Source organism: Mustela putorius, unplaced genomic scaffold, assembly GCF_011764305.1.
Source record: "Mustela putorius furo isolate JIRA1106 unplaced genomic scaffold, ASM1176430v1.1 tig00000275_pilon_pilon_pilon, whole genome shotgun sequence".
Lineage (NCBI taxonomy): Eukaryota > Metazoa > Chordata > Mammalia > Carnivora > Mustelidae > Mustela > Mustela putorius.
The window spans coordinates 8,685,546-8,713,494 of record NW_025421341.1 but is presented as its reverse complement, the minus strand read 5'-3'; the positions used below and the strand labels follow the sequence as shown (position 1 = coordinate 8,713,494).

At 36.4% G+C, this 27,949-nt stretch overlaps 1 protein-coding gene and 2 pseudogenes across 8 annotated transcripts in view; 1 reads left to right on the top strand and 2 right to left on the bottom strand.

Moving 5' to 3' along the window:
* NBEAL1 (neurobeachin like 1) overlaps nt 1-27,949 on the bottom strand; it is a 197,893-nt gene that overhangs the window by 125,230 nt on the left and 44,714 nt on the right. For all 8 annotated transcript variants that reach the window (XM_004764194.3, XM_045078587.1, XM_045078588.1 and 5 more), the window contains exons 5-10: nt 26,302-26,383; nt 25,626-25,753; nt 15,432-15,514; nt 9,148-9,233; nt 5,110-5,416; nt 3,592-3,698 (exon numbers count right to left, since the gene is read on the bottom strand). In XM_004764194.3, the coding sequence (XP_004764251.1) occupies nt 3,592-3,698; nt 5,110-5,416; nt 9,148-9,233; nt 15,432-15,514; nt 25,626-25,753; nt 26,302-26,383 (793 nt within the window). The remainder of the gene's footprint in view (nt 1-3,591; nt 3,699-5,109; nt 5,417-9,147; nt 9,234-15,431; nt 15,515-25,625; nt 25,754-26,301; nt 26,384-27,949) is intronic.
* On the bottom strand, nt 13,282-15,419 carry LOC123391648 (annotated as a pseudogene).
* Nucleotides 21,638-21,944, top strand: LOC123391671 (annotated as a pseudogene).

The window sequence follows — 27,949 nt, the reverse complement described above, 5'->3', positions numbered from 1 at the left end:
TCGCACATTGAGGTCCTTCATCCATTTTGAGTCTATTTTCGTGTGTGGTGTAAGCAAATGGTCCAATTTCATTTTTCTGCATGTGGCTGTCCAATTTTCCCAACACCATTTGTTGAAGAGGCTGTCTTTCTTCCATTGGACATTCTTTCCTGCTTTGTCGAAGATTAGTTGACCATAGAGTTGAGGGTCTATTTCTGGGCTCTCTACTCTGTTCCATTGATCTATGTGTCTGTTTTTGTGCCAGTACCATGCTGTCTTGATGATGACAGCTTTGTAATAGAGCTTGAAGTCCGGAATTGTGATGCCACCAACGTTGGCTTTCTTTTTCAATATCCCTTTGGCTATTCGAGGTCTTTTCTGGTTCCATATAAATTTTAGCATTATTTGTTCCATTTCTTTGAAAAAGATGGATGGTACTTTGATAGGAATTGCATTAAATGTGTAGATTGCTTTAGGTAGCATAGACATTTTCACAATATTTATTCTTCCAATCCAGGAGCATGGAACATTTTTCCATTTCTTTGTGTCTTCCTCAATTTCTTTCATGAGTACTTTATAGTTTTCTGAGTATAGATTCTGTGCCTCTTTGGTTAGGTTTATTCCTAGGTATCTTATGGTTTGGGGTGCAATTGTAAATGGGATTGACTCCTTAATTTCTCTTTCTTCTGTCTTGTTGTTGGTGTAGAGAAATGCAACTGATTTCTGTGCATTGATTTTATATCCTGACACTTTACTGAATTCCTGTACAAGGTCTAGCAGTTTTGGAGTGGAGTCTTTTCCACATATAGTATCATATCATATCATATCATCTGCGAAGAGTGATAATTTGACTTCTTCTTTGTCAATTTGGATGCCTTTAATTTCCTTTTGTTGTCTGATTGCTGAGGCTAGGACTTCTAGTACTATGTTGAATAGCAGTGGTGATAATGGACATCCCTGCCGTGTTCCTGACCTTAGCGGAAAAGCTTTCAGTTTTTCTCCATTGAGAATGATATTTGCGGTGGGTTTTTCATAGACGGTTTTGATGATATTGAGGTATGTGCCCTCTATCCCTACACTTTGAAGAGTTTTGATCAGGAAGCGATGCTGTACTTTGTCAAATGCTTTTTCAGCATCTATTGAGAGTATCATATGGTTCTTGTTCTTTCTTTTATTGATGTGTTGTATCACATTGACTGATTTGCGGATGTTGAACCAACCTTGCAGCCCTGGAATAAATCCCACTTGGCCGTGGTGAATAATCCTTTTAATGTACTGTTGAATCCTATTGGCTAGTATTTTGGTGAGAATTTTCACATCTGTGTTCATCAAGGATATTGGTCTATAGCTCTCTTTTTTGATGGGATCCTTGTCTGGTTTTGGGATCAAGGTGATGCTGGCCTCATAAAATGAGTTGGGAAGTTTTCCTTCCATTTCTATTTTTTGGAACAGTTTCAGGAGAATAGGAATTAGTTCTTCTTTAAATGTTTGGTAGAATTCCCCCGGGAAGCCGTCTGGCCCTGGCATTTTGTTTTTTTGGAGTTTTTTAATGACTGTTTCAATCTCCTTACTGGTTATGGATCTGTTCAGGCTTTTTATTTCTTCCTGGTTCAGTTGTAGTAGTTTATAGGTTTCTAGGAATGCATCCATTTCTTCCAGATTGTCAAATTTGTTGGAGTAGAGTTGCTCATAGTATGTTCTTATAATAGTTTGTATTTCTTTGGTGTTAGTTGTGATCTCTCCTCTTTCATTCATGATTTTATTTATTTGGGTCCTTTCTCTTTTCTTTTTGATGAGTCTGGCCAGGGGTTTATCAATTTTATTAATTCTTTCAAAGAACCAGCTCCTAGTTTGGTTGATTTGCTCTATTGTTTTTTTGGTTTTATATTCCTTATTTTTAAAATGACATTTCTTAACTTTTCACTGAAAGCTAAGAACAACATAGTGACATAAATGCTTTCATTTATCTCTCTCCTAACAGTGTGGAAAAATTTGAGGGGCTGATATTAAAATCCTCCTTTTGGGATATCTGCACAAAATCAGGATCAAACCCTAGTTTTTTCAGCACAGATTCCATGAAAAGATTATCTCAAACAGAAAAGTAAAAGCTCTTTGAAGTAGTTCCATTTTCAAAGGCTTTTCAAGAAGCACTCTAAAAAATTTCTTTTACCATCTTGAAATTTATGAAAATATAATAATCAGATATTATTACATACACACAAATCTGCTATAAGTGTAAACTAATAAAAAAGAAAAATAATAGCAAATTGGCAGTATATACCAAGAACATTAACAGTATTTCTATTTTCTTACTTTTCCATAATCCTCAATTATTTACAAATTGTTTCTATACAATGTTCCCTAACTTTAAAAAAGCACATTATGCCCTTTGACCTAGAAATTCTACTAGAAATAGAATTCTAGTCTATGAACTTGAAGGAGTTATGTAACAGCAACAAAGTTGGAAATTAAGTTGAGTATCTGCTACAGGAAATAGGTACATTATGGCATATCTACTTAATATTATATAGGTATTTAAATCATACACAGGAAAATGCAACAAAATCATCTTACATCAAACAAAAGCACAAAATTATATACATCAAATGCTCACACCAAATTTTAACAATGTACAACAAAAGACTTTAAAACTCAACAACAAAAACAAACAACCCAATTAAAAAATGCACAAAGAACTTGCATAAACATTTCTCCAAAGAACCTATACAAATAGCAAATAAGCATATGAAAAGATGCTCAGTATAACTAATCATTAAGGGCAAATTAAAATCACAATGAGATACCACTTCATACCCATTAGAATTAGAGATCATCAGAAAGAAGAAAGTAACTGTCAAGGAGAGAGTAAAAAATTATAACCCTTGTGCATTGTTCACAGGAATGTAAAATGGCACAACCATTGCGGAGAACAGTGAGGTGGTTCCTCAAAATACTAAAAATTTAATTACTATATGATCCAGCAATCTCATTTCTGGAATATATCCAGAAGAACAAAAGCAGGGACTTAAAGAGATATGGGTATATTCAGGATCACAGCAGCATTATCCAAAATAGCCAAAAGGTATAATCAATACAAAAGTCCATTAACACATGACTAGGTAAACAAAATGTGGTATGTAGGCACAGTGGAATATTGTTCAGCCTAAAAAAGGAAAATTCTGCAATATGCCACAACATGGATGAATCTTGAGGCCATAATGCTAAGGGAAATAAGTCAGTCACAAAAATAGAAATACTATATGACTCTACTTACATGAGGTATTTAGAGTAACTAAAAATCATAGAGACAGAAAGTTTAATGGAGGTAGCCAGGGGTTGGGGAGAGGGGAGAATGAGGAACTGTTTAATGTGTATAGAGTTTCAGTTCCATAAGACGTAGAGGGTTATAGAGAATGGAAGGTGGTGACAGCTGCACAACAGTGTGAATGCGTTCAATACCACTGACTGATACACTTAAACATAGTTAAGATGGTAAATTTTATATTTTACCATAATCAAAAAAAGAAAATTAGTAATATGCTTAAATTTGAATCAGAGCATAAACAAAATAATAGCTTTTTAAAGTGAAAGACAATAATAATAGAAAAATACCTTGCAATTCTGCAGCAGTCGTATGAGATGTTCAAAGCAATTACTATTAAGAAATATGGCCTGAAGAACAGGCCTATCGGTGCAATCTAACATGGCTGTGATGGTATCTAGGAAAATAAAAACAAAATCATCGATTTATATAGTGGAAAATTTGGGATCACAGAAACATTTCCCTCTGGCCATATTTTTAATTTAGGCTTTTCAGTGACAGACAGATGTAAAATGAATTGGAAGAAATAGGGATGGAGATTGGAAAAAAAACCTACTTATTACTTATTAAGAAAATGAATATTTTTTTAGTTTTATTATTAAAAATATTTGTTTTTCTACATAAGAGTGATACATATTTCCCAAAGATTACAGTTATTCTTCCATTATAATGCTCAAGTATAACTAACTGTGGTTTCCAACTCGCTATTAATAAGCAACACCTAGTTAGTTATATTCTGCAACAGTCTCATTTATACAGTATAAAATTAGCATGTGGCCAGAAAATAAGACTTAGGGATTCAATCCATTCATGATGGTTTGCTCTTGTTTCCTACTGAACAGATACTGTCATTCAGAAATCAAGGGATAACTGGCATAAATAATACAATAGTCCTTAATAAATAAGAAGTCCATTCAATAGAGACTCAAACTTTCTTAGAAAGTTGTAATTTATACAATTATAAAACATGTTTTATAAGAGAACAGAAACTAGATAAAAGGAATCTTATTTTCTTACAGAAACAAAGTCTCTTGTTGTGCACTGATCAAGTTTCACCAAGATTTTGATGTCCAATATTTTTAAGTTGGATACCACACACACCCTCGTACAACCATGTTTTTAAGTCTCTAGAGCTGTATAATAAACCATTAATGTCGGTTATGTCTAGGTTGTAGAATATAAAAAACTTCTTATCCAAATTTCCTAGTACAGCCGTAATGAAAATATTTTATTTCTATGAAAAGAAACTCAATTAATAATACTTGTACTATCAATCTAACAGGGGAATGCAGTAAGAAATCACATATACTGATGAAAGTGCTTACAGAGAAAAACCAAGAAAACAAAGAGAGGGCAGAGAAACAAGACACACATACATAGGGGCTCTGAGAAAAACCAAATAGAGACCCTCTGAAGAAAGGATAGATGTTAAAGTGACATCTACAGAGATTTATAGAAGGACACATAATATTGCCATATGTTACTCTTGCCATAAGTTAGACAACACAAATGCCATCTCCTAGAAACTTACTTTTCCTAGAATTTGAAAATAATAGCTGGCTTTCTTTTTAACAGTGATGCTTTTAATGGAATACACTTTCAAAAAACAATAGAGGCTCAATTTCGTTAAAGCAAAGATGCTACAAACAAATTGATTCCATGTTAATTATTTTAAAGTCATAATCTCAAGTTACATAATAGGTGAATTAAACAATCAATACTTCTATATGACAGCCTTGAATTTCAAATAAGTCTAAAAAAACAGACTCAGAGAAAATGGAGTATAATAAATTTTATGTAATACTTACTCAACATTTTGATCTGCAGAGCTATGAACCGGCTTTCCCACTGTCTGGATCTCCTTTGATTAGGTAAAGCTGAATGATCTGAATTTAGCAATTTAAAATAGTTCTCTAAAATAGTGCTGGTTTCCACCTGACGTTGATCCGAGCTGCTAGTGAGAAGGATATGGACCACTTCTGTAAGGCACTTCAGAGTAAGTTCTATCTTCCTACCCACTTCTTCAGGATTTCCATCCTCCCAGGAATCACAATCTGCCAAAACTCTCATGAGAACTTCCATGGTGGCTGGAGAAATTGCTTGCAAAGCATTCCTCTGAAACATGAAAGATAATAAACATGAAACCCAAACCAAACTGAAGTTCTGGATGTTTGTAAAAATAAAGTTTAATAAATCTGCAGACTTTCTTTTCTTTTTTAAAGGATTTTATTTATTTGACAGACAGCGAGAGAGGGAACTCAAGCAAGGGGAGTGGGAGAGGCAGAAGCAGGCTTCCCCCTGAGCAGGGAGCCTGATGCGGGGCTCAATCCCGGGACCCCAGGATCATGACCCAAGCTGAAGGCAGACGCTTCATGAATGAGCCACCCAGGAGACCCTGCAGACTTTTTCTTTTAATAAATCAACATAAAAAATTTTAAGCGCATACCTGATAGACATTGCTAGTTTTTATGTATATTAAGTTTTCATTTCCTTGCTAGATTACTAGATTTTCATTTTTATTCCGGTAGCAATCTGCCTACATAGAAAACTTGTTTACCAACCTCCCTTACAGCTTGGGGTAGCCATGGGTCATAGTTCTGGTCAAGAATATATGCTAGTAGAATATGAAGGAAATACAACTTGACAGATAAAAACAGAAGGACCCTTTGCTCTTGGCCTTTTCATCTTTTGCCTGCCTAGAATGCAGATTCCATGTTTGGAGCCACCTTTAAGTCATGAAGAAACAAACCCAAGAACTAAAGTAACAGGCTAAAGAGAGCAAGAAGAGGAATGTGAAAGGACTTAGTCCTTGCCAATACCATGGAGCTGCTGTACCAGCCCAGAACTGCCTACATCTAGATTTCTAATGCAAACAAACAAACAAAAAAAATCCAAAATTCTCAATTTGGCTGAGCTCCTCTAGGGTTTTATGTTGGTTATAGCAAATTCATCCCAAATGACATAGAGATATAAGAGGACTGGCTTGATTCTGGTTCTACAAACATATTTCTGAAATTCTAAATAACTGGTAGCTATTCAAGGTGATCCATTAAACTTAGAAATAATATATATTGCCTAAAACTGTTAAATTGATATAGAATGAATCCAAACATAATGATGCAAAATCATCTGAAAGTAACAGCACTTAGGCCATTAGAGCTTATTATTATCAATATAATAAATAATAGCGGTAACAAGGGCTACAATGGAAGAAACTGTCCACAGAGCATCCAACATCCATTTTCCTCCACTTCCTTATTAAAAGCATCCCTGATGTTTTGGTGGACAAGAGGCTAGCAGAAATAAAGATTACATTTCCTAACCTCCCTTGTGGCCAAAGAGGCTGAGGAAGCAAGTTTTGTTTGTTTTTTTTTTAATCGAAGTTATTATTTGGACGTATTTCCCTTGTTTGCAGTTATCTCATGGAGTTTGCCAAATGAGATTAAAAAAGATGAGTGTCAGCTTTCAGCGTCTCCTTTAAAGATAGCTGGCCCGTGCCATTAGTCTCCCTCCTCATCTCCCCCTCCATTTTTGTGCCCAAAGTGCAAATGCAAATGGTTAGAACTCTGAAGCTAAGCATGTAGCAAAAGAAATAATAACAAGTTGACATTCAGAAGGAACTTGGATCCTCTGAAGATCCCAGAGCCACCAGATTAACTCTGGACTACTTCCTGCTACTTTATTTTTTTATGAAGGAAAAAGGTAAAAATTCTAACTTAAGCTGTTCTAGTTTTAGTATTTACTACTAATTATGGGAATCACAAATCTGATAGATCTGTGACTTACTGAGCGCTTAGAAGCACTTTACATATATCATGTGTCATTTGGTCCTTATGACTATCTTGTAATTGTTACTGTTTTCTTATTATAAAGAAACTAAAACACATGTAAAGAAAGAAACTAAAACACACAAGAGTAAATAGTTTATCCAAGGTCACACTACGAGAGACAGACATGGGATTCAAACCTCTGTCAGTCTGTCTCTAAAGCTTATCCTCTTAACATAATGCAAAACAACACCTATGTCAACGGGAAGTCCAGGCATGATGCTTGGAGAAGGGAGACCAGTCACAGGACTTCAATTTTCCTGCCATTTAGGAGTGAAAGGACTTAGAACTTGCCAATACCATTCAATTTTCCTGCCATTTACACCTTTAAATATTCAATTCATCTAAACATCTCTCTAAATATCCCTGTACTTACTCTATATTCAATAAATAAACTTCTGACCTCAAAATAGCTACAAGTACAGCTATATAACCTGATTATAAGGATTTTGAGTATTTTTACTATATAAAATAATAAATTGGGCTTCAAGTATCTACTTGATTTCTGTGTGAGTTTTAATTACTGAAGGTCTCTTGATTTCTATGTGAGTTTTAATTACAGGAGGTCTCTCAAGGCTTGATAACCCCTAGGCACTAACAAAAACAAGTCTCTGTGTTCAAAATGGTAACGGGATCCAACCAGCTTCTCCACTAGTCAAAAACAACGTCATTTCCAATTTTATTCATGTATACTTGTTAATTCTTATTTTTAGTAGCAGAGAAATGATGGAAATGAGTAGATACTGATGCAAAAGAAGATTATCAACTAATAAAGGAAGGTGACAAAGCAAACAAACTGAAAAGTAAGATTCTAGTCATTATCCCCCTCACAAAAAAAGACTCTTCTACTAGAGTGAAGAGGAAAAAGAAAGGTAGGCTTCTAGGAAACCCAAATACTATTATTAGCAATATCAGAAATTTTGTTAACCAAAAGAAATCCTATATATTTTCATCTTTTATAGTTGTTGCAATGTCTTGAAACATCATGTTTGTCTTTTTTATGAAATCACATTTATTACTAGACTTGCTGCTCTATCTCTTTAGTGTGTTATAAAAACACAATACTATGTTACAAACTTATTTTAATATTTTAGTACCTGCATTTTAGCATAACTAGTTTCTTTTCCAATCTTATGTATTTTATTGCATGCATTTGAAATATTCCAACAAAGGGCTTTATGCAGGACCAAAGGGGTTAGAAACTTCTGATCTAAACTATGTACTTAAAGAAAACATAGAGGAAGTTCTTTCTGAACTATAATTCTATTTCAACGAGTACTTATACTCAAAGTTTACCACAGACAACTTATAAGATACTCACCTTCAAAAATAAAGAAGTAAGTATTACTAAAATTTCTTTCTTATGAGTAATAAAAAGCTGGTTGGGTTTGTTGAAAAAAAAAAAAAAGCACATAAACCTTGTATATATGCATTTAGAAATTACATAGACAGAAGAGTGGTTAACTCAGATATACTTAATTTTGAGTTTGATTTCATCATGTAGCATAACAAGCAGTGATTTTATTTATTTAAGGTAAGAACTAATAGCTAAAGTCAACACAACTAAGAACTTACAATAAAATATTGTTAAATATGGTTATTTATTTAGCAATTTTATTGTTAGTGCTAATATTATTAGGTTTTTAAAGACGTTTTAAATAAAAGATTAGTTTTAAACAAGCTATAAACTCGGAAAAATATCTGTGTGGTTCATGAAATTATAAAAGATCAAAGAATAAATTAAATAATCCACGGAAATCGGGGTGCCTGGGTGCCTCAGTGGGTTAGGCATCTGCCTTTGGCTCAGGTCATAATCCCAGGGTCCTGGGATCAAGCCCCGCATTGGGCCCTCTGCTCAGCAGGGAGCCTGCTTCTCCCTCTCCTCTGCCTGCCTCTCTGCCTACTTGTGATCTCTCTCTGTCAAATAAATAAATAAAAATTAAAAAAAAAATAATCCACAGAAAACTTTTTGCACTGTTAACTATTTTTTAAAATATTAACTTTCAACACTTTCCTCACCTGCCCACCGGCCACAATGGCTCCAAAGAGGTGCAATAAGCAACACTTGAGACTTTCCTTGAGATGTTCACTTTCCTGAAAACATTCTGTGAATATAATACACAAATAAAACACGTAAGATTTCTCCTTCACAGTATGACTTATCTCTAAGGAATGTCTGACACTGAAACATTAAAAACTATTAAAAGGCTAAAATTCCTTAAAAGGCAAGGTTGATACGCATTTTCTCATAATAAAGGAAAACAGAAACCATCTACCAGGTAGTAGTTTAGATTAGTTATGTTATCTCATTTAATTCTCATAATACTCCATGTGAGGATGTTTTGCCCTTATTTATAAATGAGCAAGTAAAAGGTCTTAAAGTTACAGAGCTGCTAAGTGACAAGGCTAGAAGCTAACTGAAATCTGACATTAAATTAGATGTGTTTTTTTGCTACTACTACTTCCTCTTATTATTAGTATAATTGACAATAATTATTCAACTATAAAATTGGAATAATTGGATGAAAAGATTTCCTGGGTTTATTCCAAGGCAAACATTCTAAAGTTCTGGTACCAAAAATAACCTTTCTTTTAATATTATAAAGTATTTTATTGTTTTCAAAAGGTTATACATGCACATGACAAAGAATAATTAAAACAGCATGAAACAACTGTGACCAAAAGTAAGTCTCCCCCAAACCTATTCCTCAATATACCATGCTCCCCACACCTTAAAAAAAAAAAAAGTATATATACCACTGCATCATGTTTTCTGTTTTTAACACTAATATATACTGGGTATCTTACATATTTTATCTTCCTTATTCATTTTTATGACCAATACAATGATGTACCTTAATTTACTTAACCAGTTCTTTACTGATAAACTTTTATGATTTTCCTCTTCATTTTGATAGTCTAATAACCCAGTAATGAATATTTTTTGTATATATCATAGACAAGGTGTAACAACAGAATTATTTCAATTTTATACATAATAAACATTACCAAAAACAAACAGCTTTGAGGTAAATACACTGACAGAAAACTACATTTAAAAAATTAAATGATTCCAGCTATGCTGGAATAACTGTCACTATCCATGGCTTCCTCCTAGAAATAACTAGAAAATTAGACAATATAGGTAGAAATCAATGCACTCTAGAAACTTTCCTTCTCTCAAGAGAAACAAATAAGCTCAATGATTATCTCAGCTTCCTGCTGTACATACACTCAGAACAACTGCACAGAAAAGGGAAAACCTAAAGGAAGATGACTCTTTGCTGAGTTAGGAGGCAGATGAAACGTTTGAGAAGGCCTAGGCATGCAGTACAGGAGTGGAAGGTATAAAGAGAAAGCACTCCAGAAATATTAGTAGGACTCACTTTGAGTCAAAGTATCAATCTTATATGATACTGTGAAATCCCACAAGGCAGGAAAAAACCTAGCAAGAAGTTTTAAGCTGAGTAACTGTGAGATTTTACACAGAGCTGCAAGAAGACAAGAGTTCTAATCAGCCACAGGAGACACACAGAAAATATGTACAGGATATAAAAAGATATACCATGTAAACCGTTAATCATAAGAATGCTGGAGGGGCTATGTCAGTATCTGACAAAACAGTCAAGAAATATTATCAAGGTAAGGCAAGGAATATTACTATGGGTAAAAAGGGAAATGTCATTATTAAAGATAGGAAATGAAAATGAAACTCACCTTTTATAAAATCTACAATAGTTTATTTTAAAGACTTCACATTTCTAAGTACCTGTGATAACTTCTTTGGGATAAACTATCAAAATATGTGCACAATCTATATTCTGCAAACTATAAAATATTGATTGAAGAAATAAGTAACAAATAATGAGATTATCAGATTCATGCACTAGAAGTCTCAGTATTCTCAAGATGTCAATTCTCCTAAAACAGTTCCTAGATGCAATACAATCCCAAATATATCAGCAGGCGTTTTTGTAAAAAAACATTTAAAAACTGGTTTCTAAAATGCATATAAAAATGTAAAGGGTCCAGAACAGCCAAAAAATTTTTGAAGAAAAACAAAGTTAGAGGACTTCATGATTTCAAGATTTAGCATAAAGTCACAACAATCAATATAGTGTGGTAATATCATAAGGGCAGCTATGTGGAACAAAAAAATAGAATCCAGAAATCAGCCTATTTTGATTATCTAGCTGAAGCCAATATTACTACTGGTGGTCAAACAGAGTGGGCACTGCAATCATCTTCACCAGGCACTCAAACAAAGCACTATTTCTCTCTCTCTTTTAAAAAATCATACCTTTAATGTGTGTATATTCATTTCCAATCGACAAAAGCAAAAAAAAAAAAAAAAAAAAAAAAAAAAAGAGCTATTTCTGTTTTGTTTTAAATTCTTAGGAAAAAAAGAAAAGAGAACTAAAGCAAATATGGCCAAATGTTACGGCAAGATCTGACAAATGAGAGTAGGAAACACAAGGTATTCCTTGTATATATTCTGCAATATTTTCCATATTCTTGACTAAAGCATAACCATTTTTTAAGAAAAAAAATTAAATCCACATAGATCACACCTATAATAGCCAAATCTCTTCTAAGTTTTTTTTAGTTTGATTATTTAATTTTTAATTTTTTTATTTAATTTTTTCAGTGTTCCAAGATTCACTGTTCATGCACCACACCCAATGCTCCATGCAATACATGCCCTCCTTAATACCCACCACCAGGCTCACCTTTCCCCCCCACCCAAACCCTCTCTTGCAAAACCCTCAGCAGTTTTTTTCTCAGAATCCACAGTCTCTGTAAAGGGCCTATTCAGCTAGAGTGGCCCCACCCCGGTTGAACAGCCATTTTATTGCTTATGCAGTAAAACTTAAACTGACCCAGGAGCTTACTTAAAAGCAAGTCTGGGGGACGCCTGGGTGGCTCAGTTGGTTAAGCAGCTGCCTTCGGCTCAGGTCATGAACCCAGCGTCTTGGGATTGAGTCCCACATCGGGCTCCTTGCTCCGCGGGGAGCCTGTTTCTTTCTCTGACTCTGCCTTCCACTCTGTCTGCCTATGCTCGCTCTCGCGCGCGCTCTCTCTCTCTGACAAATAAATAAAAATCTTAAAAAAAAAAAAAAGCAAGTCTGGGAAACCAGTCTCCGGTAACAAAGCCCAAATACAAGTGTGGGTCAGGTCAGGTGGAGATAACAGCCCGAATGCAGGGATGAGTCGGGTCAGGTGGAGACATCCAATCAGTAAAGCATGCATACTGTCTCCAGAGCTACCAAGGAGTGTGGGCCCCGCCTTTTGCCCGTCTTTTGGGTGCCAATTCTGACTAAGGTGATAGGCTAGTTCAAATAGCTACTATAGGGTAAACTGTAATTCAATTGGTCACTTATGTGTGACCTAGCAGGACTGTACAGCACTGTACAGCTTTCTCTGTGTTACAATCTCATTGGTCACGAGTGCGTGGCCAGGCCCAACCACATGGCCTTTGCCCTTAAAAGCTCGTCTGTAAAGAAGAGAGAGGTCGCCCTTTCTATAAGGGACGGCCCGACCAGTCTGTTTGACGGTCGGTTTGATTCTTGATGCTTGGCGTGAAATAAAGCTTTGCTTGACCTTCGCTTTGTATCAGTCTCGCTCCTTTGACCCATTATTGGGGGACCCAACATTCTCATGCTTCGTCTCCCCCTCCAATTTCCCGCAATTCACTTTTCCTTTCCTTCTCCTAATGTCTTCCTGTTACTCCTAAGGTGTTTTTTTTATTTTTTTAACTCACGTAACTAAGTGAAAACACATTAAAAAACACATAACCTATAGATCATCCTTTAAAATCAAAACAGTCAAGTGAAAATTCAGTAAAGAATTTTTACTTTAAAAAGGTTTAATAAGGGATGCCTGGGTGGCTCAGTTGGTTGAGCGGCTGCCTTCAGCTCAGGTCATGATCCCAGCATCCTGGGATCGAGTCCCGCATGGGGTTCCTTGCTCAGTGGGGAGCCTGCTTCTCCCTCTGCCTCTGCCTGCCACTCTGTCTGCCTGTGCTCACTCTCTCTGACAAATGAATAAATAAAATCTTAAAAAATAAATAAATAAAAAGGTTTAATAAATAAATAAAAAGGTTTAAAAATTAATAAGCAGAAAATTTATATACATATATACACATATGGGTATGGGGGTGTGTGTGTGTATGGCTAGAGAAAGAAGGAGAACACATCAGGAATTCAACAACTATGTTCTTCTTTCTGGAGATATGACATCATGTTTTCTGGTCAGTAATGTTCTTTCAAACACTGAACTGAATCAAAGCAAATAGATGAACAGTAAAGCTGTTTGCTGTATCCTACTCATGCTGACCTGGCTACACCCATGGAAACCATCTTGGTAGATTTTGACAGGAAGAAGGAATTCCTTACCTCAACAGAAAACCTAATGAACCTGTTTATACAGCAAGGGTTTTAGCAAACCTACACAAACACTTAACGTGCTATAAGAAAAGGATACCTTTTAACTTACCTCCAGCAGAAGTATACATTTACTGGTGCTTATTAACATAGAAACACCAAGGCAGAAAGCATTTTTGCTTTCATAGTACTAATAACTAAAAAGCACACAGCATATATTAATTTGATCTTCAAGTGGGTGATCATGGAAGTTCTAAGATTACATCTACTACGTTAGCCTGAGTATTCATCTATAAAAACATTTTTTTCAAAATGCTTACAATGAGTTCAATTAACAGTGGAACTACATCAGGACCAGCAGAAGACAGTGACACAAGGATTGTAAATATAAGACTACAAACTTATCTTCACGTGTAGCTTTTGAGTAAAGGCCCACCTCCCTCACTTGATTCTTTAGCCAAGACTAACTGTTACAGGAGAAGCTTCAGAAATTTCAGGATGATCAGCTGGCTTAATGGCCTGGATAAATACTCCCAGTCAAAAACCCCAGTGAGACTGCAGGATTAAAATTCTGATACATATAAAAACCGGAGTGTACAAAATGCCTGTTGGGACATGCAAAGCCTGTTGGGCCAAAGAAGGTTGGTGATGGTGAAAAACACTGACACCAACATGTACAATGGGGAAGAGGCCCCCAGGTGGAATGCTGGCCTTTGAGCGTGACTCAAAAGTCCTGAGAAAGGTGTCTACTACAGGGAGGAGTAACACGGTCACTGAATACAAGAAGGTGTTACGGGAGAAACAGGTCCCAGGAGGGTCAGGTAATTTTCTTTTCAACCCAACAATACTTAACATTAATGAACAGTTGCAAAACAGAGTCATTCTTTCTAAGATGTATTCTTCTGTCCCGTTAGCTTTAGCCTCCCCCAGTCTAATGGGCTGGCACACCCACAATGATCACCCTGCCTAGAGATGTGCCCTAGGGCCTCAGATCTGTCTGGGAAGCTGATAAAGATGAGTTGCATCACAAAGTCACCACTAAATTGCTCCTTAAACCCAGTCCCCAGCCGTCTTTTTCTGCTCTATAACCCAGAAACATTTCTTTTAAAAAGCCAGAAAAGCTGTAAACATGAACAGCATGCCCAATATATCACGAGCTACTTCATCTTCGCAGTGCTAGAAAGACGCTGTGCGAGTCACATGTTAAATCCAGGAATCTGCTCTAGCAGATGTTCTTCAATATACTTTTCTACCAAAGACATATACTCATTACAAACAGGTAGGAGTGCCTGTCTATAAAAATTTCCTTTAATAATGGGAATTCTTCATCCATGATAATAAAATCCAACCACAGCATCAAATTCTGTATCAGAGGTGGAAAAGGACAGTGCAAAGCTCTCTTCCTCTAGGGTGTCCATCACCATCACCCCTACGCCATCCACCTGTGGGGTGAGTAGGCCTGTTAGCCCCCTATCCCAAATGTGGCCTGGGCCCAGGCTGCACTCAGCTCTATTGAGCCCCAACTGGCAAAAGGGAGGCCTCATCCATGAGTCCACCACCAGCTCACAGCCCAGCTCTGTAGTGCCTGGGCAGGAGGCCCTGGCCTCAGGCTTCCCGGCAGTGGCCATGCACAAGCTGGGCCCCCATGCTACTCTTACATTTATTTCAGTAAAAATTCAGAAGGCCTATACTACAGTCATTACAATATTAAGCTCTTCTCAAAATAAAAACACTTTCAGAACAATAAACTAGAGGAAGAACAATAATCATAGCAAAGTATGAATCAAGTACTCCAGTGATAGGTTCTTATAATCTTTAGTTTACAAATACACAAAGATGAATCAAGTAGAATCAGAATAAGAATATAAAGAATAATCAGAATAACATCAAAATCAATGAGAAATTAGGATCGATACTTACGATAAAAGAAAGGGACAAACTCCACTGTGAGAGAAGCTGGTTTATATTTCTGTCTGCTCTTTTCCACAGTACTAAGGATTCGTCTGTCATTAAAAAGAAGTTAATACCAAATTATAACCATGGTGAGTAGAGATGGCATAATTACAGAAACAACTATAAAATAAATTTAATGTATTACTTTATGTATATACTGAACAATACACCTCTAGGATTGAGATAATTTTAAAAACAAAGTCTGGCCTACAATTTAAATGCTCACCAATGAGAGATTTCTTCTTTTGAATTAAGAAAAAAAATTCTAAATGCTTAATGGTGAAACAAGAAGCCAGGTTAAGTCACCAAACAACTAGAAACAGAAAAAGGAGCTAGGCATTTAAAAACTTCCAATCTGTAAAAATAGTTTTTCAGCAATACTGCTAATTTGACACCTAAGTCTATAACTTATTATCACAGGGCAAATAAAACTGATCAGAAATCACACCACTCTGCCACTTTTTGAAACTTTATCTGAATACAAAGAACCTATTCCACTGCCTTCTTCCATTTTAAATTAATGTAGATCTAGTATGGGCTGGGATTATTTTTTTTAAGGATTTTATTTTTTATTTGACAGAGTGAAAGCAGAGCAAGCATGAGTGGGTCTGGAGGGGAGGGAAGGGCTGAAGGAGAGGGAAAAGCAAGCTCCCTGCTGAGCAGGGACCAGATGCAGGGCTTGATCCCAGACCCTGAAATCATGACCTGAGCCAAAGGGAGATGCTTAACTGACTGAGCCACCCAGGTACCCGGGAATTATTTTGGTTTTTAATGACAATTCCAGTAGTTCTGATAGCTGAAATATTTCGATAGACTTTGGTAAGGCACACAAGTTATCATGTGCTTTTACCAAGATCATTCCATTTCAACACAAAATGAGTCTCTTAAATGAGCATGGGGGATTGGGAAATAAAAGCTACTGTTAAAATGATACATCTGACTAGCGGACTGCAGTAAACTAAACAAAAAACAAAGAACTGAGACACTTTTTTCATACCCTGAAAAAAACTCTTAATGTTATTACGTAAACCCAACAAAAAAGGAAAGTATTTGAAAAACAGCCACAAAGAACTTCTATATGTCTAAATATGATCTACTGATAAAGCAACAGATTAAGAGGACTTCTTTTTGACAACCACAAGAGATATTAAAATTGTTTTCTTAAAGCTAGAAAGAAAAGTCCATTGGCGACATAATAAGTCAAATAAGATAGACACAGCTGGTCAATAATGACAGAATAAAGAGTACTAAAATCCAGATCTAATATTCAGATTCACTAGAAATTGTATTAGGCAGCATTTGCTACAATGCTTTCCAAATCTCTGCCTACTCCCTCTTTTTTTTTTTTTAAGATTTTATTTATTTGACATGGAGAAAGTGTGTGCACACAAGCATGGCGAGCGTCAGGCAGAGGGAAAACCAGGTTCCCCACTGAGCAGGGAGCCTGATGTGGTACTTGATCCCAGGACCCCAGTGGGATCATGACCTAAGTTGAAGGCATATACTTAACCCAACTGAGCCACCCAGGTGCCCCCAAATCTGTGTCTATTTCCATTGTGGAGAAGGCAGAAGAATTATCATATTTTGTGTTTATCTTAAATTCAAACATAATATCCTAGAATATTATTGGATCTTTCTATTTAATTAAAACCAGTACTGAGATTTTCCTTATGTCTTTAAGATAATGCAAATATTACTAGAGTTTCGAATTAAAAATTCAGTCATGCCTTTAAAAAATTAATGTGGTAGAAAAATTAATTTTAAAATGACAATTTGGGGGGAGGGGGGTCAGAAGAGGGGGATGGGGTTATGGACATTGGGAAAGGTATGTGCTATGGTGAGTGCTGTTAAGTGTATAAGCCTGGCAATTCACAGACCTGTACCCCTGGGGATAAAAATACATTATATGTTTATAAAAATTTTTTTAAAAATTAAAATGATGATTTAGCTTTTAGTTAGGTCTTTCCATAAGATTACTTATATTGTTTATATTTGGCATATTTATTATAAGTTATAGTATGAACTAACAGATTGGATATATCCTATCCAAATATCCTGTACTACAAACAATATACATTCTTACTTTAGTAATATAATGAATATGTACTCCTGCAATTTGTGAATAATGACTTATTCTAAAGGCCCTATATTAGATATAACATATGAACATAAATAATTTCGATTATGGAGCACCTGGGTGGCTCAGTCATCTGCCAAAGGCAGATGGCCCATGTCATGATCCTAGGATTCTGGGATCAAGCCCCAGTGGGGCTTCCTGCTGAACAGGGAACCTGCTTCTTCCTTTCTCTCTGCCGCTCCCCCTGCTTGTGGTCTCTCTAATAAAATCTTTAAAAAAGTGATTTAAAAAAATTCCTGGGTTCTGGGGTAGCTCAGTTGGTTAAGAATCTGCCTTTGAATTGCACTCCTGGGTATTTACCCCAAGGATACAGATGTCGTGAAAAGAGGGGCCATCTGTACCCCAATGTTTATAGCAGCAATGGCCACGGTCGCCAAACTATGGAAAGAACCAAGATGCCCTTCAACGAACGAATGGATAAGGAAGATGTGGTCCATATACACTATGGAGTATGATGCCTCCATCAGAAAGGATGAATACCCAACTTTTGTAGCAACATGGACGGGACTGGAAGAGATTGTGCTGAGTGAAATAAGTCAAGCAGAGAGAGTCAATTATCATATGGTTTCACTTATTTGTGGAGCATAACAAATATCACGGAGGACAAGGAGTGTTAGGAGAAGGGAGTTGGGGTAAATTGGAAGGGGAGGTGAATCACAAGAGACTATGGACTCTGAAAAACAATCTGAGGGGTTTGAAGTGGCGGGGGTGTGGGAGGTTGGGGTACCAAGGGGTGGGTATTATAGAGGGCACGGATTGCATGGAGCACTGGGTGTGGTGCAAAAATAATGAATACTGTTATGCTGAAAATAAATAAATTGAAAAAATTAAAAAAAAAAAAACAAAAAAGAATCTGCCTTTGGTGCAGGTCATGATCTTAGAGTCCTGAGATTTAGTCCCACATCAGGCTCCCTGGGTCAGCAAGGGTCTACTCCCTCTCCCTGCTTCAGTTCTCTCTTTCTCTCTCTCTCGCTAATAGATAAATAAAATCTTAAAAAAGTAAAATAAAAAAATGTTTTAATTACCATTATTGTTGTAGTGAAATTTAATATACTAACATGAATAAAAGGGGTAAAAACCATTATATGTAACACATAAGTAGTTTGTACTACACATTTGCAACAGGTTAAGACAGAACAGCTAAAAATGAATTTAGTCTTATTTTTAAATCACAGTGTACTTTCTTGTTAAATTATTATTTGATATTTGGGTCAAGCACGTGGCACCTAGCAGAGGCTAACACATACCAATTTCTGAGGGTTGTAAAACATGTTTGCATCTTAGTTTTCTAAGTTCGTGTCCCTTGGTCAATTACTTTGTACTTCTTTTTTATGTTGCCATCATGCCTAAGACATAACTATTTCTCTTAAGGTTTTAATCTGGAAATAAATTCAAGCTCTTGCAAAAGTTGCAAGAATAAAAATTGTGTAACTTCAAATATATCTCACCCACATTCATCATGAAAATTTTACCCAAATCCTTTCTCTTTTGTTCACCTTTCCCTATTATACAAAGGACACATATTTATATATACATGCATTCCCACAAATAGCACTTTCCAGAACATTTAAAGGGAAATTATGTATATTTTGGTATATTACTTCTAAATACTTTAGTGAATACCTGATATGGTCTTACACAATAACAGTATAGTTCTAAATTTTAATACATTTAATATTAAAATAAAACATTTATCTACCATTTGTAATCCCATTTTGTTAACTGACCCATTAGTATCCTTTGCAGCATTTTCTCCCCCTCTCAGTACAGCTTCCTGTCCAGATATTTCATCTGGCTGTCATGTCTCTTTGTCCTCTCTCAATCTGAAACATTTCTACAGCCTTTAGGACATTTTTGAAGAATACTGTCCCACACTCCTTCCTTTTATTCATTAAAATATTCTTTATTTTGGGTTTGCTTGATGTTTCTATATAATTAGATTCAGATTATGCATTCTTGGAGGAATACTATAAAAGCAATGATATGTCCCTCTAAGAGCATCACAGTTGGAGGCACAGATGTCCACCTGCTCGTCACTGATGCTAATTTTGATCATCCAGTCAATGTACTATTCAGTACTATACAAAATAACTACTAATTTTTCCTTTGCAATGAATAATCTGTGGCAAAACATTTTAAAACCATGCAAAAATCATGCTCTTTACCAAAACTTTCCCTAGATTTACCATCCTGATCCACATCTTTCTTATAATTTGTGTAAAATGCAGATTTTCTTCCAACAATCCCTATACATTTACTAATTGGCACTTAGCCTTCTACTATAAGCAAGATCCTCTTTTCCCTTTATCTATCTATTTACCTCCCTACCTACCTATCATCCACCCACCCACCCACCTGCCTAGCTATCATCTATCACTGGTATGGACTCATTAATTCCTCCCCCACCCCCGCCAATGGTTTATAATTCTTTTTTTTTTTTTTTAAGTGAACTCTACACCTAGTGTGGAGCACAAATTCATGACTCCAAGATCAAGAGTTATATGCTCTATTGATTGAGCCAGCTAGGTGGCCCTGTTTATAGTTCTTTATGGCAATTATTTATTTTCATATATACATTGTCCCAGATTTGGCCAGAAGGAGCCCTAGGGCATAATTTAGTCTAATTAAATTGTTTTTCTCTTTGGGCAGGTAGTAAGTCCTACTGTACTTATACTGCACAAAGTAGAAACTCAATAAATATATTTTTTAAAAAATTCTTGAATGATAAGGCCTTTTCAGGAAAGAATTCTTTCCCTACATATATTCTAGTTCCACTTGAGAAAATCTTTCTAAATATGTAAGATGCTACAAACAGAATCAAAATTGAGCTAATAGATTAATCAAATCTATTCCTTAAATCAAATTACATCTGGAGAGATGAAAAAATCCATATATTTCATCTTTTTTTTTTTTTTAAGATTTATTTGAGAGAGAGCAACAGCACGCTAGCAGGGGGAGGGTCAGAGGGAGAAAGAATCCTCAAGCAGACTCCACCATACACTGACAACAGAGTGCAGGGACAGATCCCAGGACTGTACTACGATCACAACCTGAGGCAAAACCAAGAGTTGGGACACTTAACCAACTAAGCCACCCAGGCACCCTAAGAACCCTAAGAAACATACTTTTAAATGGCTCTGCATTTGGAATAATGCTAATTTACATTCGTTCTAATCTGTTTTAGTTGTTTTAGTAAGCAACAAACATAAATAATACATAAGAAAATACATTTCATGTTTCCACTTAACTTCAGAATTAGATCAGTATATAAGTTATTGCTATAGCTCCCCTGTATAGGTCTCCCATGAGCTACAGATTTTTCCTAATTCCATGATTTATTTGTAGTATGTTTCATTTCCCTATCAAAGTCAAAGAAACCCAAGTCTGAACCCTTGCTATACTGTTTACCTCTAAAGCAGTTCCTACTATTAAGAGCAAAATTTGTTATGCCCTGTAGAGATATGGGGACAGCTTCCGGCCTAATTCCTGGTATGTATATTGGACACAGTTAGCAAATGCCACCACTCATCCATTACTTTGTTCCTCTTCCTATTACTTTATTTATGCAGAATTCTCTTTCTACACCATAGCATTTCAATATCTTCTTGTTTTTGGTTCTCAAAAGTTGTTTTTTGCTTTCATTTACCAATTTTATTTGTTTTAAGTTGTTGTCAGATCGACTTTTTTATATCTTCTCTCATTCCCCCAATTTTAAATTCATTTTGTTCTTATTAAGATTCCTTCAAAAGCTTCTCCTCTGTCATTTTCAGACTGATCTCATGTTCCTCTTTCTGTATACGTCTTGCTATCTATAAAGAAAAACTATCTGTCATTATTTCAAAACTTAAAACATTTTCTTAGATTTGCCATTACTGACAGATCAGAGGTAGAGGATGGGGAAGTAGCAAGAATGAAAGGAAGAGATATAATTTCCTTAAGAAATCCCTAGCATCAATGTAAAAATAGAGAGAACACTAGCTTCCACCAAGGGAGCCATGGAGGAGAAGAAGCTAAGGCTCTCCACTACCTATGGCCAATGGGCCTCAACAAGGGCCACAAGATGACAAAGAATGTGAGCAACCTAAGGCACACCAAGTTCGTTCGATCCAAGAGGTATGTGGCTTCACCCCATATGAGCAGTGTGACATGGAGTATTCAAGGTCTCTAAAGGCAAGGGCGCCCTCAAGTTCATCAAGAAAATTGTGCAAACACACATCCGTGCCAAGAGGAAAGAGAAGTTAAGCTATGTGCTGGCAGCAATGAGGAAAGCAGCAGCCAAGAAGGAACCCCTCCCCTCTGTATATTATAAGTCTTTCCGGAAAAAAAAAAAAATAGAACACTGATTTTTTGAGAACCATAGTGATAAATGAGTAGAAAGGCTACAAATGAACACTGTTATGTGCCTCTTTCAATCTTCAAAGAGTCATGAGCAGTGCTCAAGCAGAGGCAAAAGGCAGTGACAGTGCAGTCTGCCAATGATTCCCATGTCTACCCCTTCTAGTCAAAGTAGAACTAACTTCTTGGTTTCACTGCAGTAGATGGGGATGTGGGACTAATCCTGACCAATGAGTTCTGAATGAAAATAAGATGTGTCATGACCAGCCGAGAGCATTAAATTGCTAATGTGAGACATTTCAGAGCTTTCTTTTTTCTCAAGTGGTAATTAGCAAAGCCTTAGATGCTTGCTCCTCTGTTAGCTTAGGATCTTGAGGGACTATGATGACTGAGGGCTTCCTGCCAAAGATGGCAGACAGCATGAACAAGAAATAGAACTTTGTTATTCTAACCCTTTGTTTGTTATTGTAACATCATCTGTCTTATCCTGACAGATAAAACATCTTTGTCAAGGAAAATTCAAAGCACTTTCTCTCTGGGAAAAGAGACATATTAAAGCTCAATAGAAAAGAAGTATTCAATACTAAGTAAATGGTAATAGAACTGTTTACTTGACACAAATTTGAGAGTCATGAATTTCCAAAAACATAAGTGCACTGTAAGCAAAAGCTAGGTACAGCTTATGTTGGTATTTTGACATAATAAGTACAAACTATTTTTATCTATTCTTTAAAGCAGGACTCCTGTTAGATAGCACCTTTTAACCCTGGTTCAAATTGCAATATTTCTTTGAACACAATATTGTTCCTCTGGTGGGGAAGGGGAGAAAAGGAAGCATTCAAGGAAGCATTCAGAAGTCATGACTTACTTCCCATTAATGAACAGTCAAGAAAATTATTAGGACAATGTGATGGTTAATTTAATGTGTCAGCTTGGGAGGGTGTTTTTGGATGAGATTAACATTTAAATTGGTCAAATACAGGGGCACCTGGGTGGCTCAGTCATTAAGCATCCGCCTTCAGCTTAGGCCATGATCCCGGGATACTGAGATGGAGCCCCACATCGGGGTCCCTGCTCAGCGGGAAGCCTGCTTCTACCTCTCTTACTCCTCTTGCTATGTTCCCTCTCTCGCTGTCTCTCTATCAAATAAAATCTTTAAAAAAAAAAAAATACAACATTCAAATTGCTCAAATATGGATCAAGGAGATTACCCTATACTAAATGGCTCAATTAGTCAGTGGAAAGACTGAGCAGAACAAAAAAACTGGCCTCTCTAAGCAAGGGGGAGTTCTCCACCAGACTGTCTTTGGACTTCATCTGCATCATCAGTTCTGGGTCTCCAGCCTGACTACATTTGGACCAGAACTAGAACGTTGGCTTTCTATCTGCCAGCTTTCAGACTGTAACTGTACTTTGGCTTTCCTGGGTCATACACCTGAGAGCCCACATTGCAGATTTGGACTGGTCTGCCTCTAAAATCACATGAAGCAACTGCTTATAATAAAACTCATTTTATGCGTGTACATGCATGCGTGCACACGCAAGCACATGCATACACCCGAGCACACGCACACACCCCCTACTGGTTCTGTTTCTATGATGAAACCTAATAAAGACAACTTCTTTCAACATATAAAGGAAAGACCGTGTAAATATAAGTAGATAGGATTGTTATTTTTTTTTTAAGATTTTATTTATTTATTTGACAGAGAGAGATCACAAGTAGGCAAAGAGACAGGCAGAGAGAGAGGAGGAAGCAGGCTCTCTGCTGAGCAGAGAGCCCGATGTGGGGCTTGATCCCAGGACCCTGAGATCATGACCTGAGCCGAAGGCAGAGACTTAACCCACTGAGCCACCCAGGTGCCCCAGGATTGTTATATTTAATAACTACAGTAATTATTCCTCTTATATCTACTTTTTATTTCTTACTTTAACTATAGGATGTGTTATTTCAATAAAATATCACTACACAGAACAAAGTACCACCATATAGTTTACATATATGTTCTCTCAGTTAATCACTTCTTCACCATTATCTAATGGTGGCAACTCAAAGTGAGGGTATGAGACCCTAATAAGCCTATAAACACCAAACATTTTAGTAGCGACAAGTTGCAGGAAGTGTGCTGGTATAAGGAGGTTGATTAAATTAAAAATGAAAATGGAAAAACTGAAAACAAGATTTTCCAATCTCAAAAAATCTTGAGATTGAAAACATAGCAGATTTGGGAGACCTAAAAAAGTAGCCTGACTATAGTTGATGATACCACTCTTCCTATTCTGTGTCCACTGGTAATAAAGATATGAGTTCAAAACTCTTCTCTGTGAGCCCTAAACTGGTATTTATACTACTGTCACTAAGCTGCAAACCCATCATCCTATATTCTATCTGCTTTGTGATGCTGTGACAAGCACTCTGCAAACTATACTTCTCTTTTTCCAGGTACTCCACTGTTGGGATTCACCAATAGTGCATACTAAACGGAGACTGGAAGGCTAAGGGTGAAAAAGAAACTGATTTCTTATTCCTTCTTTTCTTATCAGCCAACTGTTCTTAACTGTAGCATTCACAGCTGGTTCTTTGTCTTCAGGTTATTTTTGGTAATTCCAGCACCAGCCTACTCACGGCTGCTCAGTGATACCCGCACAGCTAAGCAATGCTCTTTCTTTTTTTTTTTTTTTTTTTTAATATTTTATTTATTTATTTGACAGAGAGAAATCACAAGTAGATGGAGAGGCAGGCAGAGAGAGAGAGAGAGAGGGAAGCGGGCTCTCTGCTCAGCAGGGAGCCCGATGCGGGACTCGATCCCAGGACCCTGAGATCATGACCTGAGCCGAAGGCAGCGGCTTAACCCACTGAGCCACCCAGGCGCCCCAGCAATGCTCTTTCAACAGAGGGCTGAGACCCAACTGTAGGAGCTCTTCTCCAAACTTATAGCTCGTAACTCCAGTTTCTTCCTTTTGTCCCATATCCCCAGGGAAGTAGCTGCTTCCTGAAGTCACTATCTCTGTATTACATCAGTATCCCTACTGGCTCTTTGAGTCCTCTATACCTATTTAACAATTTCCTTCTATTATATCTTATAAAATACCTGGTATGATTTCTGTTTTCCTGACCAGACCGTAGTGGACACAAGCTTCACAATTAAGAGACAAAATATTGTTAAAATCATTTTTATCCCATGAAATGAGCTTAAAAAAACAGAGAACTTTCCTTGAAAAATATGTACACTCTACTTGATGTTACTGTGCTTTGAAATTTTCCTATCAGATTATTAGAATTCCAAAACAAGAGTTTATAGGAAATTTCATTACTTCTAACATGGTTCTATATCTCAGAGATAAAGATAAGGATCTTATACACACCTTACATACTTCTTTCACAGGGAATAAGACCTGCATTGAAGAATTACATATATTTATGACATTCAGGTTTTTTTTTTTTTTTTTTTAATCAGGTTTTTTTTTTTAAGAGTTTATTTATTTTGACTGATCACAAGTAGGCAGAGAGGTAGGCAGTGGTGGGGGGGGGGAAGCAGGCTCCCCGCTGAGCAGAGAGCCCGACGCGGGACTCGATCCCAGGACCCTGAGATCATGACCTGAGGCAAAGGAAGAGGCCTAACCCACCTAGCCACCCAGGGGCCCCGACATTCAGGTTATAAGTGAACATTATGATTTATAAGACATACCCTGAAATTCTATGCCTCCAATTCCGATATGGATCATATAAACTCTCACAAAATGCCAATGCATGGATCACAAATTCTTCAATAGATGTCTGATCTGCCAATTCCTTCTCTTTCTTTTTGCTTTTTAACTGGGAGTAAAATTAAAAAAAAAAATTATACTCAGAAATATTAAACTGCGTAACATACCTACATCATTTAAAGGCAACATGTTTTATTAATTATCTAATAAATCATTTTTATTCAAATAAACCTAAGTTCCAATGGAGTTTAAAGCATCAGTTAATCATATGGACTGGACTGCACATAATACTTCAAATTTTAAATATGGCCTAAGAAGAGTTTTGAATGGATAGCAAAACAGAATATGTTTTCAATAAGAGGAATATTTGATGATAAATAACATATAATATATATAATATACATAAATTGACAAATTATGTCATTATAAAAAGCTGTTTATAAAACACTTTCATTTTTAATTAAAATAAAATATATTAATAATTACTTTTCTTAGATAATATGCTTAAGATTTCTGAAATATATAGTACCTAATGGAAATTTTAATTCATTTCTTGATTACCTCCTCTAAAAACATTTAACTTTACGATAATATTTTAAAAAGTAAAACCTAGTTACCCTCAGTAAAGCAACAAAAGGAATATATTAAGTCACCTACCTGCTGAATATAGAGTGTTGTCATAGTAATGACATGATTAATATATGAGCAAGTCCCAATTTCTTCCACATTAGATAAATTTCTGTGAGGAAAAAAAGAATATTTATTATATGAATAGTGCCAAAAATGTATGTTCATCTATTCAGGATGAATTTTGAAAATACATGCTGGTAAAGGAAATATAAATGATATTTATTAAAACTTAAAATCAATATATTACATAACTATTTTTCCACTAAGAATGTGAAACACACCTCAAGCACCATTTAGCTACTCTAAAGAGAATGCTTAAGAAGTACATGCTGATTAGCAATTATTTATTATAGAAAAAGTAAAAAATATCACAAAGTAGAAACAAAGGAGAAACAAAAATCAGAACTAGTCTCACAACCCAAATATTCACAACTATTTACATTCTGGATTATTTCTTTACAGGTTTGTTTTATTTTTGTATGCAGATTCTTAGTTTGGTTTTGCACATATTATTGCCATTATAGCATATGTATAGTTTCAGAATTTTCATTTTGCTCTTTGAAATTACAGTTCCCTTATCTAGACATATTTCTCAACTATACTGAAAGGCCTTGATAGAAAAGCCAGCATCTGTACATACTTTCACCATGAGAGCGTAGTCTATATATATATTTTTTAATTTTTAATTTCTTTTCAGCGTAACAATATTCATTGTTTTTGCACCACACGCCAGTGCTCCATGCAATCCGTGCCCTCTCTAATACCCACCACCTGGTGCCCCCAACCTCCCACCCCCGGCCCCTTCAAAACCCTCAGATTGTTTTTCAGAGTCCATAGTCTCTCAGGGTTCACCTCCCCTACCAATGTCCCTCGACTTCCTTCTACTCTCCATCTCCCCTTGTCCTCCATGTTATTTGTTATGCTCCACAAATAAGTGAAACCATATGATAATTGACTCTCTCTGTTTGACTTATTTCACTCAGCATAATCTCTTCCAGTCCCGTCCATGTTGCTACAAAAGTTGGGTATTCATCATTTCTGATAGAGGCATAATACTCCATAGTGTATATGGACCACATCTTCCTTATCCATTCAACCGTTGAAGGACATCTTGGTTCTTTCCACAGTTTGGAGACCGTGGCCATTGCTGCTACAAACATTGGGGTACAGATGGCCCTTCTTTTCTTTTTTTTTTTTTTTTTTTTTTTTTTTAAAGATTTTATTTATTTATCAGAGAGAGAGAGAGGGGGAGAGAGCAAGCACAGGCAGACAGAATGGCAGGCAGAGGGAGAAGCAGGCTCCCTGCTGAGCAAGGAGCCCGATGTGGGACTCGATCCCAGGACGATGGGATCATGACCTGAGCCGAAGGCAGCCGCTTAACCAACTGAGCCACCCAGGCGTCCCGCCCTTCTTTTCAATACATCTGTATCTTTGGGGTAAATACCCAGGAGTGCAATGGCAGGATCATAGGGAAGCTCTATTTTTAATTTCTTGAGGAATCTCCACACTGTTCTCCAAAGTGGCTGCACCAACTTGCATTCCCACCAACAATGTAAGAGGGTTCCCCTTTCTCCACATCCCCTCCAACACATGTTGTTTCCTGTCTTGTTAATCTTGGTCATTCTAACTGGTGTAAGGTGGTATCTCAATGTGGTTTTAATTTTAATCTCCCCGA